General features: G+C 39.1%; 1 protein-coding gene across 1 annotated transcript in view; it reads right to left on the bottom strand.

The window, feature by feature from the left end:
• Positions 1-1,087: 1,087 nt before the first annotated feature.
• LOC113887335 overlaps positions 1,088-20,027 on the bottom strand; it is a 156,695-nt gene continuing 137,755 nt past the window's right edge. The window contains exons 5-8 of the mRNA XM_027534429.1: positions 5,330-5,409; positions 4,719-4,857; positions 4,189-4,314; positions 1,088-1,200 (exon numbers count right to left, since the gene is read on the bottom strand). Coding sequence (XP_027390230.1) covers positions 1,178-1,200; positions 4,189-4,314; positions 4,719-4,857; positions 5,330-5,409 — 368 coding nt within the window. The 3' untranslated portion in view covers positions 1,088-1,177. The remainder of the gene's footprint in view (positions 1,201-4,188; positions 4,315-4,718; positions 4,858-5,329; positions 5,410-20,027) is intronic.

Below are 20,027 nucleotides of genomic sequence, written 5' to 3'. Positions count from 1 at the left end.
AGAATTCCATGGACAGAGAAGCCTGGTGGGCTACAGTTCGTGGGGTCACAAAGAGTTGGACACGACTAAGTGATTCACACATGCACACACACACACTCAGACAACTGGAGGGCTTCTGAGATCTGCTGACTATCAAGCCAATGGAGGACGTCATGGAGAAGAAAAGATGTTTGTGGCTGTTCTCTCCCTGCACCCAAAAACCCTTGGAAGGCAAGTCAGAAATGTGTGAAAGATATGCTGTGCCATTTGCCATGCAATTTGACAGCAGTTGTTTTCCTGTCTCCCTACAACCTTTAACAATGGCTTTGGCATTCCATTTCTCTACATATTAAGTTTTAAAACGTGTTTCTCTGTCAATGATTTCATCAGGGACACAGTATGAGATTTGGGTGGCACATTTTGTAAACACATTTATTCAAGAGAAGACCAAAGGCTTTTATGAATTTTTTATGTGTGGGTATATATATGTATGTATATGCATGAACATGTAGATTACACCTAAAGAATGTTATGACCCAATTTTTTTAACCCTAGAAGTGCAAGGGTGGTTTACATATATAAGGTTGCCAATGCAATTCACCACATTAATAGAAAAATGGAGGGAAAACAATTCTATGATCATCACAATTGATGCAGTATAAGTGTTTGATGAAAATTAATCGGTATTCAAGATAGCAAACTAGGAATAGAATGGAACTTACTCTGATAAAGTATATCTAAAAAAAGCAATGTAAACAGGTTGAAATGGAGAAGATTTTTCATTTCCTATTGGGAAAAATGCCGATTATCACCTGCTTTAGTCAAGACTATTCTGGCCAGGTTTGTTCAATGCTGCAAAATGAGGACAGGTTTAAGGTTTAAGCCAGTAGAAACTGTTGATATTCAAATATAATAGTATATTTTGAAAAGTAAAAATAATGTAGATCTAAATTTGTGGAATTAATATGCATATTTAGAGGAATTGTTGGACAGAAAATCTATATATAGACATTCTGTCTCTACATACATCCTCAACTAGACAATAAAAATCACAAACCATGAATTTTCAATAACATTAAATACCCGGGGATAAATTTAACAAAAAATGTGCAAGTAGAAAATGAAACTTTATTGACCAAACTTTAATAGTCAAATACGCAATATATGAACAGCATAGATGGTTTCAGTTTATCTTCTTTCAAGCAAATGGCTGCCCTTCACCTATAATATAAACATTAAAAAAGTTACTTAGCAGAACTTTATTTCGATGACAGGAGAGGTATACAAAGTTCACTGCAGTTGTAGTTTTATAAAATGGACTAAAACAGGAACACTAAGGGCGACCCTTTGGCTTACCTTCAGTTAATCCTCTATAGAGATTTTATAGACTTTCCAGGCACATTACCAGTATTTTTAAAAACACACTACTCTTCCTAGTTATACAAGAGAAGAAGGACACTGAGTTCAGAACAAATGAAATCAATGGAATCTATCAGAAGGTAGTTTTCAGTAGAAGGCAAAACTGTGTACACATTCAGTAAAATATCTAACAACAAAAAGCACCCTAAGGAGAACAAAATACACAAAAACTGGAACAAAAAATCCCAAAAAAGTATCATTTAAATGCGTTGGTTTGAAATAATATTCCAAATATAGGATAGCTAAACAGTTGTTATCTCTGTTACTGCTTAAGTGAAGTAAATAAAATGGCCAGTATTACATTTGTTTCTTCTCTACTGTCGAAAACTGTAGAAATTTTCATTTGTTCTAATTTATCCCTGATATGGTGGTTTTAAGTCGGTTGAACATTTGTCCCCTTTTTTACTTGGGGCCCTCATGTAATTCTAAATGTTTCTTTTCACCCTGGGAAGCATTCCAGTTGGTATAATAAATTATATGTGACACTAATTTTAAGTCATTACTATCACTGGCGACATGGGGACATCAAAATGTGAAGCAGAAATAGGATTGTTTCTCACAGCCACACCAAAAAAAAAAAAAAAAAGAAAGAAAAAAAGGAGAGAAGAAAAGGGAGAGCAAGAGGGAGTATGAGTGAGAGAGAAAAGCAAGTAGGAAGAGAGAAAGAAAATCTGGAAAAGCAGATTTTTTTGTTTCTAAGTGATAATGGCTTTTGAGAGAAAACTGACCAATTTCAAAAGTTCATCCACGGTATTTGTGATGTTTAGTTATTTAGTTACTGTGGGGTATGTTAAATAATATGTTTTTCTACCCTACTAGCCATTTCATCAATATTCTGAAAATATTTGAGTTCCAGATTATACCCTGTTTTAATTCTGTAATATACTGTTAGTGTCTTGTTCATATTTCTAATTATGTGTACTTGGGCTTTGTCCATTTGCTTCACAATGATGTAACCTAGAGGAATGGACTGGCAGTTTGGCGTTGGCAGATACAAACCATTTCATTCAGAATGGATAAACAACAAGGTCCTACTATACAGCACAGGGAACTAATGTCCAGTCTCCTGTGATAAATCACAATGGAAAAGAATATTAAAAAATGTGTGTGTATGTATATATATTAAAATTTATGTAAACTACCACATTGTCTTTATTTATTAGTTGAGTTTATTTTCCTCTTCCTAACACTTCATACCTGTCTTTTAATAAATATCTTTTTCTTTTTCCCTTAGGTTTATTCTGTTGCTCTTTTTCTTACCTTTTATGTTGGATGTAGAATTTTATATTTATGTACCTTGTAATTTATGTATTTTTCTTTTTAAATACCACACATGTTTAGGGCTAAGATTTTTCTATGAGAACATTTTAATCATGTTCTGTAGTTACTTGTAAGTCATCTGAAAGTTGTATTTTCATCTAATTGTTCAAATGGAATGGAAAAAAAAATGTAAGGTGAAAATATTTAGAAGGCTAATACACAGTAAATTCTTCCCTAACTATGAAGTTCCTCCTTTAAAATCAGAACCATGCAATTTATTGTCAGCAAGTTGGAAAACAGGTATGTGAAAGATACTAGGTTGATTACGCAGGAAGAACTAGTTACAATTTTTGGCCTTCAAAACTTTTTAAACTCATGTATCAAAGAGGAAAAATAACATACTTGATACGGTTAGAGATGATTATATCATGAGGCTCAGATTTTTATTAGTTCTTTAAGAGCGAGAGTGGGGTATGTGGCAAAACCTTCATAGTATTGTAAAGTAATCATCCTCCAATTAAAATAAGCAACCTCCTCGCCCCCCCCCCAAAAAAAAGACCAAACGTGGGGGCAGGTAGTGTGCTTAGCATATGTATCTTACTCACACCTGCCTTGAATATCACTGACTAAATGCACTCTCTCAACTTGATCAGCCACAGAAACAGGAAACTAGACTATCTTTGGCCATTTTATTATTCAGTCATTTCATGCTTCCCTGGGGAAAGGATTTAAAATGCAACTATTTTTTAAAGAGCTAGAGAATTCAGAATTTGAGAGAATTTAACATACATCAAGCAGAATGTTGGCTCATTTTCTTTTATAAAAAATTAATTAATTGATTTTAATTGGAGACTAATTACAATATTCTGGTGGGTTTTGCCATACATTGACATGAATCAGCCACAGGTGTACATGTGTCCCCCGTCAGAAAATGAAATCTCAATTCCCCTGTTATAATTTGACTCAAAATGACATTTTATGATAAATACATCCTACAAAACAGAGTATTCTTGTATGCATTCCATCAAAGAGAATCAGAGAATGCAAAAATCAGCATTGAAAGATCAGCATCTGCGTGTATCTGTTCTGAATTCACAACTTACATGAGTAAAGTTGAGTTTAGAAGTTAAGGGATTTCACAGAATCACACACATTATGCTAAAGCTGGTACTAGAACCTACTTGGATGCCTAAGCATATTTCATATAAACTGATATTTATTACAAATGCATTCCATATTTGCTACAAGCAGAAATTATAAAAGAACCTGAAAATTATTAGCTGTTGCTTAAAGTACTTATACTCAAGAGAAGAAAACGGTTTCCTATTTTCAATTCGATATGGCTTTGATCCTGTCTGTTTCTTTATTTGAAAGTCTGTAAGTCAGGCATTCAGGCATCTGGGGTCTGAACTATCTTTCAAAGAATATGTGAACTCTGTTATTAAAATAATAGTAATGTTCCCTCTATATTAGTAAAGATATTCTGAAAAACAGAAACCACATAAATTACTTTCTGAATGGATGACATACCTGCTTCTGGCATTTCAACAGGCTCTATATTTGATGCAAACTCCTCCCTGACATCGGGACCATCTCCACCTTCACCCCCAGTCTTTGCCAGAGCCAATTGCTGGAGAGCAGCTTCCAGGCCAGAATCTTTAAAAAAAAATGCATCAATTCAGCTGTAAAGCATACGATATAAACAAGGGAATGATGATATTCATTCCCTCGGTGTTATGAATTAAAAGCCTGAGGTTAGTATGCTAAAAATGTGATGAATAAGAACCTCAGGAGCATTCTTCCGGGAATGTTTTGCTGGAGAAAAAGGAAAGCAGAATTTTCCGAATGTTATTACCATTTTCCTTTTCCAGGGTTGTCCTCAGACAACTTAGTTGCCCCCTTCTCTTCGTCTTGAAAACAAGGGAAAATTTGAGCGACCACACTGACCTGCAAACTATACTCTCCTCAGTTTTTTAGGAACTGTCTGAAGTCCTTTTCTAATGTTTCCTTTCCTCTTCTTACTGGTTATGTCTTAAGGCATGACACACAGATACACTTACCTTCAAAGGGATCCTTCTCCTCTTCTTCATCACGATTCACTGGATCCTCTCCATGTACTTCCTCCTTCCCAGGTGTGATATCCTGAATCTCAGCTGGCGGTTCCGCTTGTTGAGGTTGCTCAACACTGGGCTGCTGGTCCTAGTAGAGAGTGCATGCAAAGAAAAACTTTTGTTGTTAATACATCTAATAGCATAAATATACATAATACATAGATATATCTGATTATAAGTAAACCTAACAACATTTTCCCAACACAATTCTATGTACTTACTTTTAATAAAGTTACTCTTTCCACAGAGAAGAGTTAGCTCCCATAAGAGTTACCCAGGAAGACTTTGGAAGTTATTTAAATCTATGTTGGGATGGAACTATGCAGCCTGTTGTTAACGAGCAGGAGGAGGGAGTCATTGGGCACATTTCCAGGGAATTTAACAGTATAATCATCCAGGCAACGCCGGACTATAATATATCTGGATCAATGTTCCTTCCTAAGACAAAGTGTCAGCCTTTATCAGCATGGAAGATCTTTATCACCTCATCTGTACTACTTGACAGTTTCTCAAAAATAAACTTGTGCTAATAGAAAACACCAAATGGTAAGGTTACTCACAACCACAGGTTCATCCACCTGGGAGCAATCTTGCTTTGTAGGTCCCAATGTTGATGCCACTTGCCCACTCATATTTCTCCCTGAAAGCAGAATATTGTGATTTAGAAAATGTATTTAAGAGTACAGCTATATTTGATCACTTTTATGACCTTATGTTGACTTATTTTTTTTTAATGTGAACATACTTTCAAAAGAAAACTCTGGTTAAGTATGAGTGTACGTGCATTTCAATTACACCAAATACAGTCTTTTGCAAAGCCATTTGTGTCTTTGCGAAGCTGGCAGAGAAATCACCTTAAAGTACACAAGAAGGTTGAATTTTTGTGAGGACGTTTGATTTCACAACAGAATTCTCCAACATGAAGGTCTTTAGTGAAATACTGCTAGGAATTCAAAAGCTCAGGACTATTGCTCATGTCACACTCCTATTCACCAGACCTATTTTCCCCAACTCCCTTGGAATTCAGTTGGAACACGAAGAAAGGCTCAGTCTTTACAGCCTGACTATGGCGATTTTCTCAGTGTCTGGGGCTGAAGTGATGCTGCATACAGAGCAACCGGTCCACTTCTCTCTTGGCACCTTACCACAAAACCCGCGATACAGTCACAACCCCACTGCGGTCCCCTTTCTAGGCCTTTCCTTAATCGCCCACCCCAACCCCTGCCCAGGTCCCACTGCCGGCCCCAGATTCTGTGCTCTGTCGTCAGTTTCAGGGCCTCAATGAACCAAATATCTCAAATAGCACCCCCAAGTCTCCCCCCACCATCATCCTACCCCCTGCCCTCCTCTGCCCACTGCCCTTCCTCTCCCGCCATCAAGGCGAGAACTATGGCGTCGCGACATTTGTGAGGAGAAAGATGACTACCTTGAGGGCCTTCCTCCTCAACGGCCCTAGATCGCACTGCCCGACCCGCGCGAAACTTGCTGGCTCCCCCTCACACGCACATACACTTAAACTCCAGACTTGACAGACCTGTGAACCTACCTGGTGAGTCTCAAGTAGTGAGAAAGAACCGGGACTGAATAAAGAGACCCGTCTCAGGCCCAAAGCTCCTCACAGATCGCTCAGCACGGCGTATGGGCACCAAAGCGCATGCGCAGCAACGGATGCGCACGCACACACTGCGCATGCTCACTGAGTTGGGCCTGCGCGATGCAGGTTGGGGTTTTCCTGCCATTGAAGTAGAGTCCTGGAACCGCAGGGTCTCTGGAGGATGAGAAAGGGGCTTGAAGGCTATATTTTTTTCCTTCCAGTGCAGTCTTTCTTATGCATCCACAACCTGTGGTGATAGGTAGTCCCAGGTTACCCTTAGTGGAGAATGTGTCTCAGAAAGACAGTCATGACAGAAATAGATATTATGTTTTTTCATTCCTTTTTCTTTATTCGGCTCTTCAGCAGTTATTTCCACCATTCTGTCTTCCAAGTCACTTGTTTGTTCTCCTGCTCAGTGAGTCTCATATTGATTTCTTCTAGTGTATTTTTCATTTCAGGTATTGTGTTTTCAACTTTGTGCCTTATTTCTTCTAAATCTTTGTCAAACATTTCTTGTATTTTTTTAAATCCATGCCTCCATTGTATTTTCAAGATTTTGGATCATCTTTAATATCCTTACTCTAAATTGTTTTCCAGGTAGTTTCCCTATTTCCTCTTCATTTATGTGGTCTTTTAGGTTTTTTTACCTTGCTCTTTTGTCTGTAACATATTTTTTGTCATATCATTGTTTTTGTTAGGCGGAACTGTGTTCTTCTCTCACTGATTGATTGGCCTGAGAATTTTAGCACTGGAGTTTGCAGGCAGTTAAGTAGGGCCAGGACCAGGTGTTTAGATGTGGCCCTCCAGGATTGATTGGCCTGAGAATTTTAGCACTGGAGTTTGCAGGCAGTTAAGTAGGGCCAGGACCAGGTGTTGAGATGTGGCCCTCCAGGAGACCTCACTCCAAATAGTATTCCGTGAGGTCTGAGTGTCTCAATTAATCCAGCAGTTTGGACTTGGTCCTCCCACCACAGGAGCTCAAGCTCATGAATCAAGATCCTGCAAGCTGTATGGCAAACCAAAAAATAAAGGAAAAGAAAAGAAATGTGGAAGACAGTGACAAATAATAAAAAATAAAATAAATAAGAAAACTAACAGGTAAATTAGAAAAATTAAACATATAAATGAAACAATCACTGGAAGGTAAGACACAGCTACACTAGCAAAATAGGGAAATTTTTAAAAAGGTAGAAGAAACCTTTGCTGTAAAGGCAGGGCTTAGGTGTGGTGGAGCTCAGGCAGGGTGGGCTTAGGCAGGGGTGTGGCCTATGCTGAGTGTGGCCTGGAGGGGGCCCCAGAGTGCCTCCAGTTTCAGAGTACAGAGGAGTAAGCCTCAGGCCTCAGCAGGTTCCTGGAGGTTGAATGTGGGGAGTGGGGGCAGAAACACCAGGTGCATTCCTCCATAACCCCAAAGGTCCTTCCCCATCCCCACAGATCCCCTCGAGGTAAAAGTGCCTCTCCAGGTGTGGGAACTTGTCCTCCCCTAGCTGCACCTCAGGAGCACTGATCCCACCTAGCCTGCACATCTCCTTCCCCCTCGTTTCCCCCTTCCCCACACCATACAGGGTTGTTTGGGTGTTCTTCTGGTCTGCCTGGGATTCAAGGCTCCTTGCCAGTATCCAGTAGGTGCCCAGGATGTTTCACTTTCTTGATAGTGTCCTTTGAAAGATAAAAGTTTTCATTTTGATGATTCCAAATTGCCTGTTTTTGTTTCTTTTGGTGCTTGTGCTTTTGTAGCATATCTAGGAAATCATTGCCTAATCCAACATTAACATTTACATCTCTGTTTTCCTCTGAGTGCTTTATAGTTTTAGCTCTTATATTTAGGTTTTTGATCAATTTTTAGTTAGTTATACACAGTGTGAGGTATAAGTCTAAACTGATTCTTTTGCTTGTGAACATCCAGTTATCCCAAGACCATTTGTTGAAACATTATTCTTTGCCATTGAATGGCCTCTGCACCCCTCACAATAATCAATTAACCACAGAGATATGGTTTTGTTTCTTACATCTCCATTCTATTCTGGTATCTGTCTATATACAATCCTTATGTCACTACCATTGAAGGAGGAAACAGATAGAACCGGCTCCATCTTTTTTTTTTTTTTTTTTTGCAGTAATTTATTTTATTTATTTTTTTTTATTCTTCCAGTTTTATTTTATTTTTAAACTTTACATAATTGTATTAGTTTTGCCAAATATCAAAATGAATCCGCCACAGGTATACATGTGTTCCCCATCCCGAACCCTCCGCCCTCCTCCCTCCCCATACCATCCCTCTGGGCCGTCCCAGTGCACCAGCCCCAAGCATCCAGCATCATGCATCGAACCTGGACTGGCAACTCGTTTCCTACATGATATTTTACATGTTTCATTGCCATTCTCCCAAATCTTCCCACCCTCTCCCTCTCCCACAGAGTCCATAAGACTGTTCTATACATCAGTGTCTCTTTTGCTGTCTCGTACACCAGGTTATTGTTACCATCTTTCTAAATTCCATATATATGCCTTAGTATACTGTATTTATGTTTTTCCTTCTGGCTTACTTCACTCTGTATAATAGGCTCCAGTTTCATCCACCTCATTAGAACTGATTCAAATGTATTCTTTTTAATGGCTGAGTAATACTCCATTGTGTATATGTACCACAGCTTTCTTATCCATTCATCTGCTGATGGACATCTAGGTTGCTTCCATGTCTTGGCTATTATAAACAGTGCTGCGATGAACATTGGGGTACACGTGTCTCTTTCCCTTCTGGTTTCCTCAGTGTGTATGCCCAGCAGTGGGATTGCTGGATCATAAGGCAGTTCTATTTCCAGTTTTTTAAGGAATCTCCACACTGTTCTCCATAGTGGCTGTACTAGTTTGCATTCCCACCAACAGTGTAAGAGGGTTCCCTTTTCTCCACACCCTCTCCAGCATTTATTATTTGTAGACTTTTGGATCGCAGCCATTCTGACTGGTGTGAAATGGTACCTCATAGTGGTTTTGATTTGCATTTCTCTGATAATGAGTGATGTTGAGCATCTTTTCATGTGTTTGTTAGCCCTCTGTATGTCTTTTTTGGAGAAATGTCTATTTAGTTCTTTGGCCCATTTTTTGATTGGGTCGTTTATTTTTCTGGAGTTGAGCTGTAGGAGTTGCTTGTATATTTTTGAGATTAGTTGTTTGTCGGTTGCTTCATTTGCTATTATTTTCTCCCATTCTGAAGGCTGTCTTTTCACCTTGCTAATAGTTTCCTTTGATGTGCAGAAGCTTTTAAGGTTAATTAGGTCCCATTTGTTTATTTTTGCTTTTATTTCCAATATTCTGGGAGGTGGGTCATAGAGGATCCTGCTGTGATGTATGTCGGAGAGTGTTTTGCCTATGTTCTCCTCTAGGAGTTTTATAGTTTCTGGTCTTACGTTTAGATCTTTAATCCATTTTGAGTTTATTTTTGTGTATGGTGTTAGAAAGTGGTCCAGTTTCATTCTTTTACAAGTGGTTGACCAGATTTCCCAGCACCACTTGTTAAAGAGATTGTCTTTAATCCATTGTATATTCTTGCCTCCTTTGTCGAAGATAAGGTGTCCATATGTGCGTGGATTTATCTCTGGGCTTTCTATTTTATTCCATTGATCAATATTTCTGTCTTTGTGCCAGTACCATACTGTCTTGATAACTGTGGCTTTGTAGTAGAGCCTGAAGTCAGGTAGGTTGATTCCTCCAGTTCCATTCTTCTTTCTCAAGATCGCTTTGGCTATTCGAGGTTTTTTGTATTTCCATACAAATTGTGAAATTATTTGTTCTAGCTCTGTGAAGAATACTGTTGGTAGCTTGATAGGGATTGCGTTGAATCTATAAATTGCTTTGGGTAGTATACTCATTTTCACTATATTGATTCTTCCAATCCATGAACATGGTATATTTCTCCATCTATTAGTGTCCTCTTTGATTTCTTTCACCAGTGTTTTATAGTTTTCTATATATAGGTCTTTAGTTTCTTTAGGTAGATATATTCCTAAGTATTTAATTCTTTCTGTTGCAATGGTGAATGGAATTGTTTCCTTAATTTCTCTTTCTGTTTTCTCATTATTAGTGTATAGGAATGCAAGGGATTTCTGTGTGTTGATTTTATATCCTGCAACTTTACTGTAGTCATTGATTATTTCTAGTAATTTTCTGGTGGACTCTTTAGGGTTTTCTATGTAGAGGATCATGTCATCTGCAAATAGTGAGAGTTTTACTTCTTCTTTTCCAATTTGGATTCCTTTTATTTCTTTTTCTGCTCTGATTGCTGTGGCCAAAACTTCCAAAACTATGTTGAATAGTAATGGTGAAAGTGGGCACCCTTGTCTTGTTCCTGACTTTAGAGGAAATGCTTTCAATTTTTCACCATTGAGGATAATGTTTGCAGTGGGTTTGTCATATATAGCTTTTATTATGTTGAGGTATGTTCCTTCTATTCCTGCTTTCTGGAGAGTTTTTATCATAAATGGATGTTGAATTTTGTCAAAGGCTTTCTCTGCATCTATTGAGATAATCATATGGTTTTTATTTTTCAATTTGTTAATGTGGTGTATTACATTGATTGATTTGCGGATATTGAAGAATCCTTGCATCCCTGGGATAAAGCCCACTTGATCATGGTGTATGATCTTTTTAATGTGTTGTTGGATTCTGATTGCTAGAATTTTGTTAAGGATTTTTGCATCTATGTTCATCAGTGATATTGGCCTGTAGTTTTCTTTTTTTGTGGGATCTTTGTCAGGTTTTGGTATTAGGGTGATGGTGGCCTCATAGAATGAGTTTGGAAGTTTACCTTCCTCTGCAATTTTCTGGAAGAGTTTGAGCAGGATAGGTGTTAGCTTTTCTCTAAATTTTTGGTAGAATTCAGCTGTGAAGCCGTCTGGACCGGGGCTTTTGTTTGCTGGAAGATTTTTGATTACAGTTTCAATTTCCATGCTTGTGATGGGTCTGTTAAGATTTTCTATTTCTTCCTGGTCCAGTTTTGGAAAGTTGTACTTTTCTAAGAATTTGTCCATTTCTTCCACGTTGTCCATTTTATTGGCATATAATTGTTGATAGTAGTCTCTTATGATCCTTTGTATTTCTGTGTTGTCTGTTGTGATCTCTCCATTTTCGTTTCTAATTTTGTTGATTTGATTTTTCTCCCTTTGTTTCTTGATGAGTCTGGCTAATGGTTTGTCAATTTTATTTATCCTTTCAAAGATCCAGCTTTTGGTTTTGTTGATTTTTGCTATGGTCTCTTTTGTTTCTTTTGCATTTATTTCTGCTCTAATTTTTAAGATTTCTTTCCTTCTACTAACCCTGGGGTTCTTCGTTTCTTCTTTTTCTAGTTGCTTTAGGTGTAGAGTTAGGTTATTTATTTGACTTTTTTCTTGTTTCTTGAGGTGTGCCTGTATTGCTATGAACTTTCCCCTTAGGACTGCTTTTACCGTGTCCCACAGGTTTTTGGTTGTTGTGTTTTCATTTTCATTCGTTTCTATGCAAATTTTGATTTCTTTTTTGATTTCTTCTGTGATTTGTTGGTTATTCAGCAGCGTGTTGTTCAGCCTCCATATGTTGGAATTTTTAATAGTTTTTCTCCTGTAATTGAGATCTAATCTTACTGCATTGTGGTCAGAAAAAATGCTTGGAATGATTTCTATCTTTTTGAATTTACCAAGGCTAGCTTTATGGCCCAGGATGTGATCTATCCTGGAGAAGGTTCCATGTGCGCTTGAGAAAAAGGTGAAATTCATTGTTTTGGGATGAAATGACCTATAGATATCAATTAGGTCTAACTGGTCTATTGTATCATTTAAAGTTTGTGTTTCCTTGTTAATTTTCTGTTTAGTTGATCTATCCATAGGTGTAAGTGGGGTATTAAAGTCTCCCACTATTATTGTGTTATTGTTAATTTCTCCTTTCATACTTGTTAGCATTTGTCTTACGTACTGTGGTGCTCCCGTGTTGGGTGCATATATATTTATAATTGTTATATCTTCTTCTTGGATTGATCCTTTGATCATTATGTAGTGACCTTCTTTGTCTCTTTTCACAGCCTTTGTTTTAAAGTCTATTTTATCTGATATGAGTATTGCTACTCCTGCTTTCTTTTGGTCCCTATTTGCATGGAAAATCTTTTTCCAGCCCTTCACTTTCAGTCTGTATGTGTCCCCTGTTTTGAGGTGGGTCTCTTGTAGACAACATATGTAGGGGTCTTGTTTTTGTATCCATTCAGCCAGTCTTTGTCTTTTGGTTGGGGCATTCAACCCGTTTACATTTAAGGTAATTACTGATAAGTATGTTCCCGTTGCCATTTACTTTATTGTTTTGGGTTCGAGTTTATACACTGTTTTTGTGTTTCCTGTCTAGAGAATATCCTTTAGTATTTGTTGGAGAGCTGGTTTGGTGGTGCAGAATTCTCTCAGCTTTTGCTTGTCTGAAAAGCTTTTGATTTCTCCTTCATACTTGAATGAGATCCTTGCTGGGTACAATAATCTGGGCTGTAGGTTATTTTCTTTCATCATTTTAAGTATGTCTTGCCATTCCCTCCTGGCTTGAAGAGTTTCTATTGAAAGATCAGCTGTTATCCTTATGGGAATTCCCTTGTGTGTTATTTGTTGTTTTTCCCTTGCTGCTTTTAATATTTGTTCTTTGTGTTTGATCTTTGTTAATTTGATTAATATGTGTCTTGGGGTGTTTCTCCTTGGGTTTATCCTGTTTGGTACTCTCTGGGTTTCTTGGACTTGGGTGATTATTTCCTTCCCCATTTTAGGGAAGTTTTCCACTATTATCTCCTCAAGTATTTTCTCATGGTCTTTCTTTTTGTCTTCTTCTTCTGGAACCCCTATGATTCGAATGTTGTAGCGTTTAATATTGTCCTGGAGGTCTCTGAGATTGTCCTCATTTCTTTTAATTCGTTTTTCTTTTATCCTCTCTGATTCATTTATTTCTACCATTCTATCTTCTAATTCACTAATCCTGTCTTCTGCCTCTGTTATTCTACTATTTGTTGCCTCCAGAGTGTTTTTAATTTCACTTATTGCATTATTCATTATATATTGACTCTTTTTTATTTCTTCTAGGTCCTTGTTAAACCTTTCTTGCATCTTCTCAATCCTTGTCTCCAGGCTATTTATCTGTGATTCCATTTTAGTTTCAAGATTTTGGATCAATTTCACTATCATTATTCGGGATTCTTTATCAGGTAGATTCCCTATCTCTTCCTCTTTTGTTTGGTTTGGTGGGCATTTATCCTGTTCCTTTATCTGCTGAGTATTCCTCTGTCTCTTCATCTTGTTTAAATTGCTGAGTTTGGGGTGTCCTTTCTGTATTCTGGCAGTTTGTGGAGTTCTCTTTATTATGGCGTTTCCTCACTGTGTGTGGGTTTGTACAGGTGGCTTGTCAAGGTTTCCTGGTTAGGGAAGCTTGTGTCGGTGTTCTGGTGGGTGGAGCTGTATTTCTTCTCTCTGGAGTGCAATGAAATGTCCAGTAATGAGTTATGAGATGTCTATAGTTTTGGGGTGACTTTGGGCAGCCTGTATCTTGAAGCTCAGGGCTGTGTTCCTTTGTTGCTGGAGAATTTGCTTGGTATGTCTTGCCCTGGAACTTATTGGCCCTTGTGTGGTGCTTGGTTTCAGTGTCGGTATGGAGGCATTTGATGAGCTCCTGTGAATGAATGTTCCTTGGAGTCAGGAGTTCCCTGGAGTCAGGGTTTGGACTTAAGTCTCCTGCTTCTGATTATCGGTCTTATTTTTACAGTAGTTTCAAAACTTCTCCTTCTATACAGCACCATTGATAAAACATCTACATTAAAGATGATAAGTTTCTCTACAGTGAGAGTCACTCAGAGAGGTTCACAGGGTTACATGGCGAAGAGAAGAGGGAGGAGGGAGTTAGAGGTGACCCAAATGAGATGAGGTGAATCAATAGTGGAGAGAGTGGGCTAGCCAGTAGTCACTTCCTTATGTGCACTCCACAACTGGACCACTCAGAGATGTTCACGGGGTTATACAGAGAAGAGAAGAAGGAGGAAGGTAACAGAGGTGGCCAGAAGGATAAAAGGGGGAATGAAAAGGAGGGAGACAGATCCAGCCAGTAATCAGTTCCCTAAGTGTTCTCCACCGTCTGGAACACACAGAAATTCACAGAGTTGGGTAGAGTAGAGAGGGGTTAGGGAGGAGACACAGGCGACCTGGTGGAGAAAAAGGAGGGTCCAAAGGGAGAGAGAGCAGTCAAGCCAGTAATCTCACTCCCTAGTGAAAAATGGGTCCTGAAGATTGGGTCCTTAAAGGTACAAAATTGGTAACAAATACATAAAAGCAAAAATTAAAAATCTAGAGTAGAGTTTGGAATTTCAAAAATACGATGTTAAAGAAAAGAAGAAGGAAAAGAAAGAGAGAAAGAACGAACAAACAAAAACAAACAAGGTCGCGAAAATTATAAAGAAAGTACAGGTACAAAATTGATAACTAATACCAGAAAGCGAAAATTAAAAATCTAGAGTAGAGTTTGGAATTTCAAAAATACGATGTTAAAGAAAAGAAGAAGGAAAAGAAAGAGAGAAAAAACGAACAAACAAAAACAAACAAGGTCGCGAAAATTATAAAGAAAGTACAGCTACAAAATTGATAACTAATACCAGAAAGCAAAATTTAAAAATCTAGAGTAGAGTTTGGAATTTCAAAAATACAATGTTAAAAAAAAAAAAGAAGAAGAAGAAAAATAAAGAGAGAAAACAAACAAACAAATACGAACAATGTCACAAAAATTATAAAGAAAATACAGGTACAAAATTGATATCAAATACCAAAAAGCATAAATTAAAAATCTAGAGTAAAGTTTGGAATTTCAGATATACAATGTTATATAAAAGAAGAAGAGAAAGAAACAGAGAAGAAGAAAAAAAAAAAGTCACAGAAATTATATAAAAAAAAAAACCAAAAAAACTATAGGTACAAAATTGATAACATATACCAAAAAGCGAAAATTAAAAATCTAGAGTAGAGTTTGGAATTTCAAAAATACAATGTTAAAGAAAAGAAGAAAAAAACAAAAACAAACAAACAAAAAAAACAAGGTCAAAAAATTATAAAATATATATATATGAAGTTTGCTGAAGAAGAAAAAAATAGGGTCTTTTTTTTTTTTTGCAAAGTAATAGGTTATAAAAGTGAAAATTAAAGGAACAATAGAGGACTTAAAATTTTTTTTTTTTATTAAAAAAAAAAGAAAGAATGATCGTAAAAATAATAAAAATATATCTAGGACTTTTTTGTTTTTTTTTTTTTGTGGGTGTTGTGGGTTCAGTTCATTTTTGGCTAGTTCCTTGGTCAGATTTATATTTCTCAAGATCTATAGGCCCCTTCCTATGTAGTCCGTAGTAACCACAGGGTTTTGATCTATTGCCTGTAGCTTCCAAGGCGTTTCCCTCTGTTATATCTTCTTCTGTTTGCTAGTCTCTTCAGTATCTGGTTTCCGCCCTGACTCAAAGGGCACGGTGGAGGACACTTTTTTTTTTTTTTTTTTTTAGGCTTACTTGTTCAGTCGCGCTGTGCGGAGGGAGGGAGGGATGCTGCAAACAAATAACACTGGCGTGGGCTCGCAGTGCCTCAGCCACCCTGGGTCTGCCCCCGCTCACGGCGCGTGTAGCCTCCCTGTCCACACTGCTCGGACTCTAGGTTGTTCCGCCGGGAACAATCTGAGGCTGGCCCTGGGCTGCATGCACCTCCCAGGTCCAAGCCGCTCAGGTTCAGGCACTCGGGTAGTCCTCAGAGGCACAGACTCAGTTGGGCCTGCGTTTTGTGCTCTTCCCAGGTCCGAGCGCCAATTTGCTTTTCCCAGGCGAGCGCCAATGCTGCGACTTATCGCCTCCCCGCCACTCGGTTATCTGGATGTAAAACCGGCGCACCTTCTCAGGCAGATGTTGACCGTCCAGACCCCCAAGAAGTTTTAGTTAGCAAAGAAGCCTGCTTACAATTTTATAGATAATGTCTCTCTGGGGCTGCGATTGCCCCCTTCCGGCTCTGGCTGCCTGTCACCGGAGGGGGAAGGTCTGCAGCCGGCTATGTCTGTTCAGTCCTTTGTTCCGTGCGCGGGCCTGGCGGTCTTAGGTTAGGGCTGGCTTTTCGCGTGGTAGGTATCCCACAGTCTGGTTTGCTAGCCCAAATTATTTCGCTCAGATAGCGCTCAGGGTATTCAGGCCAGATTCTTACTCTCAGCGATGCAGCCCACGCCGCGCCTCCCTGCCCAGCCCCGGTTTGCTAATGGCGGATGCAGGCGTCTGCGCTGCTTCTCCGCTGGGGGAGTTACCGTAGGGCTCGCAATCTGCGAGTTTTAAATTGTTTATTTATTTTTTCTCCCTGTTATGTTGCCCTCTGTGCTTCCAAAGCTCGGCACAGATTCGGCAGTGAGAAGGTTTCCTGATGTTTGGAAACTTCTCTCTTTTTAAGATTCCCTTCCCGGGACGGAACTCCGTCCCTCCCTCTTTTGTCTCTTTTTTTTTGTTTTTAATATTTTTTCCTACCTCCTTTCGAAGAGTTGGGTTGCTTTTCTGGGTGCCTGATGTCCTCTGCCGGCATTCAGAAGTTGTTTTGTGGAATTTACTCGACGTTTAAATGCTCTTTTGATGAATTTGTGGGGGAGAAAGTGTTCTCCCCGTCCTACTCCTCCGCCATCTTGGCTCCTCCCCCTCAGAACCGGCTCCATCTTGAAAGCAGGACTCCATCTTGGGCTGGACTGTGGACATTGAGCTATATGCCCAGTATCTATGGAAACGGCATACCAACTGGAAAACCAGAGCCCCTGGGTGGAAGAGCCCCAGGGCTCATACCTAGACTCTCCATCACCTAAAAGAATACCCTAATTATCTGTGTAACTGAAGAGAATCATAAATTCTATTATGCTTATTGGGGTATGACCACAGCCCTATTGATAATTGTTCACTTTTAACTACCTAGGCTTAAGGCATATGAATCATGGGTTAAGTTTGATTATATCTTTCTTTTCCTTTGTTCAGACTAATTTCAGGGAATTTGGGGAAGTGGGTTTGGGCACATACACTTTAGGGTATACAAGGTTTTCGCAAAAACTGGTCTGGGACCTCCACCAAGAGGAGACTCTGCCTTGGGTGCGCCGGTGTAATAAACTGCACTCCACTATCTGTATTGTTCTTCTGAGTGAGTTTGTTTCGTGGAAGGTGTGGCTATAACACCATATAATGTCTTGATTATTTTGGCTTTGAAGTGGGTTTTGTAGTTGGGAAGTGTAAGTACTTGTTCTTTCTTCACACTGTTTTGGCTATCCCAGGACCCTTTCAATTCTTACAATTCTAGGATCAGTTTGTTGATTTCTGGGGGGAAAGAACAGTTTGAATTTTGATGGGGTTCTATTAGGGGAGTACTGCCATCTTAACACAATAGTAAGTCTTCCAATCCATAAATGTGAGATGCCTTTCCACTTACCTAGACTGTCTTTAATTTCACCCAGCAATGTTTTGTAGTTTTTATTGTACAAGTCTTGACTGTGTATAGAAATATATCTGCTCTTTGTATATGACCTTGTATTCTGTAAACCTGTTGAGCCCCTGTATTGGGTCTAATAGTTTCTGTGGGGAGAGTGTGATTCTTTAAGATTTTCTATACACAAGATTATGTCATCTGCAAATTGAAAAGTTTTACATCTTTTCCAATGTAAATTCATTTTATTTCTTTCCCTTGCTTAATTACCCTGTCCAGAAGCTCCAGAACAATGTGGAATAGAAGTGGTAAGAGATGATATCTTTGTATTGTTCCTGATTTTCAGGGGAAGTCAGTACTTCTGCCTTTTATCATTAAGTACGATGATAGCTGTGAGTTTTTCAGAGATGTTTTATATCAGGTTGAAACTGTTGCCTTTTACTTCTAGTTTGAGTCTGTTTGTCTTGAAGGGACCCTGAATTTTGTCCAATGCTATTCATGTAGGTACTGAGATGCTAATGTGGTTTTTGTCTTTTATTCTGTTGATGTGGTGCATTAATGTATGGATGTGCGAGCTGGACTATAAAGAAAGCTGAGTGTCGAAGAATTGATGCTTTTGAACTGTGGTGTTGGAGAAGACTCTTGAGAGTCCCTGGGACTGCAAGGAGATCCCACCAGTCCATCCTAAAGGAGGTCATTCCTGGGTGTTCATTGGAGGGACTGATGCTGAAGCTGAAACTCCAATACTTTGGCCACCTGATGCAGAGAGTTGACTCATTGCAAAAGACCTTGATGCTGGGAAAGATTGAGGGCAGGAGGAGAGGGGGACAACAGAGGATGAGATGGTTGGATGGCATCATCGACACAACGGCCTTGGGTTTGGGTGGACTCCGGGACTAGGTGATGGATAGGGAGGCCTGGAGTGCTGCGGTTCATGGGGTCACAAAGAAATGGACACGACTGAGCAACTGAACTGATGATGATGATGACTGATTAACTTATTTCAGTCTTAATATTAAATCAAAGTTGCATTCCTGGGATAAATCCTACTTCCTCATGGTATATAATTTGGTTTACTAGTATTTTACTCGGAGAAGGCAATGGCACCCCACTCCAGTACTCTTGCCTGGAAAATCCCATGGATGGAGGAGCCTGGTAGGCTGCAGTCCATGAGGCCGCTAGGAGTCGGACATGGCTATGCGAATTCACTTTCACTTTCACTTTCATGCATTGGAGAAGGAAATGGCAACCCATTCTAGTTTTCTTGCCTGGAGAATCCCAGGGACAGAGGAGCCTAGTGGGCTGCCATCTATGGGGTCGCACAGTGTCGGACACGACTGAAGAGACTTAGCAGCAGCAGCAGCAGCAGCAGCAGCAGCAGTATTTTACTAAGAATCTTTGTGTCTATATTCATAAAAATATTGGTCTGTGGTTTTCTTTTCTTGTGTTGTCTTTTTTGGTTTGGTTTGGTATCAGGGTAACAATGGCCTCATAAAATGAAGCAGAAGAATTATCTTCTTTGGGGCTTCCCAGGTTGCACTAGCGGTAAAGAACCTGCCTGCCAATGCAAGAGAGGTAAGAGACGCGGGCTCAATCCCTGGGACAGGTAGATCCCCTGAAGGTGGGCCTGGCAACCCACTCCACTATTCTTGCCTGAAGAATCCCATGGACCAAGGAGCCTGGAGGCCTATAGTCCATAGAAATGGAAAGAGTCAGACATGACGGAAGCAATGCGTGCACATTAACTTCCTTAATAAAGTTATTCATCCTTATTTATTTTTGAGTGACCTTGGTTAGTCAGTATTTTTCAAGAAATGTTCTCATTTTATCCAAGTATCAATTTTTTGGATAACATTTTTCTGCTCTCCTTTCCTAAATAGTTTATTGAAGCATAATTGATATGCAACAAATTGTATATATTTACTGTGTACAATTTGATGAGTTTGGGCATATGCACACAATGATAATATCATCACCAGAATCAAGATAATAGACATATCCAACCCATCCTAAAATTTCTCTGTGTTCTTTGTTTCTTTTCTTGTTAAAGTGTGTGTGTGTGTAGTGAGAACACACTTTTAGATTTATGTTCAACAAATTTTGGTTCTTCCCAGATGGCTCAGTGGTAAAGAACCACCGGCCAATTCAGGAGACATAAGAGACGCAGGTTCGATTCCTGGATCAGGAGATCCCCTGGAAGAGGAAATGGCAACCCAT

The sequence above is a fragment of the Bos indicus x Bos taurus genome, chromosome X, assembly GCF_003369695.1.
Source record: "Bos indicus x Bos taurus breed Angus x Brahman F1 hybrid chromosome X, Bos_hybrid_MaternalHap_v2.0, whole genome shotgun sequence".
Classification (NCBI taxonomy): Eukaryota; Metazoa; Chordata; class Mammalia; order Artiodactyla; family Bovidae; genus Bos; species Bos indicus x Bos taurus.
This window is presented reverse-complemented; position numbering and strand designations above follow the sequence as displayed.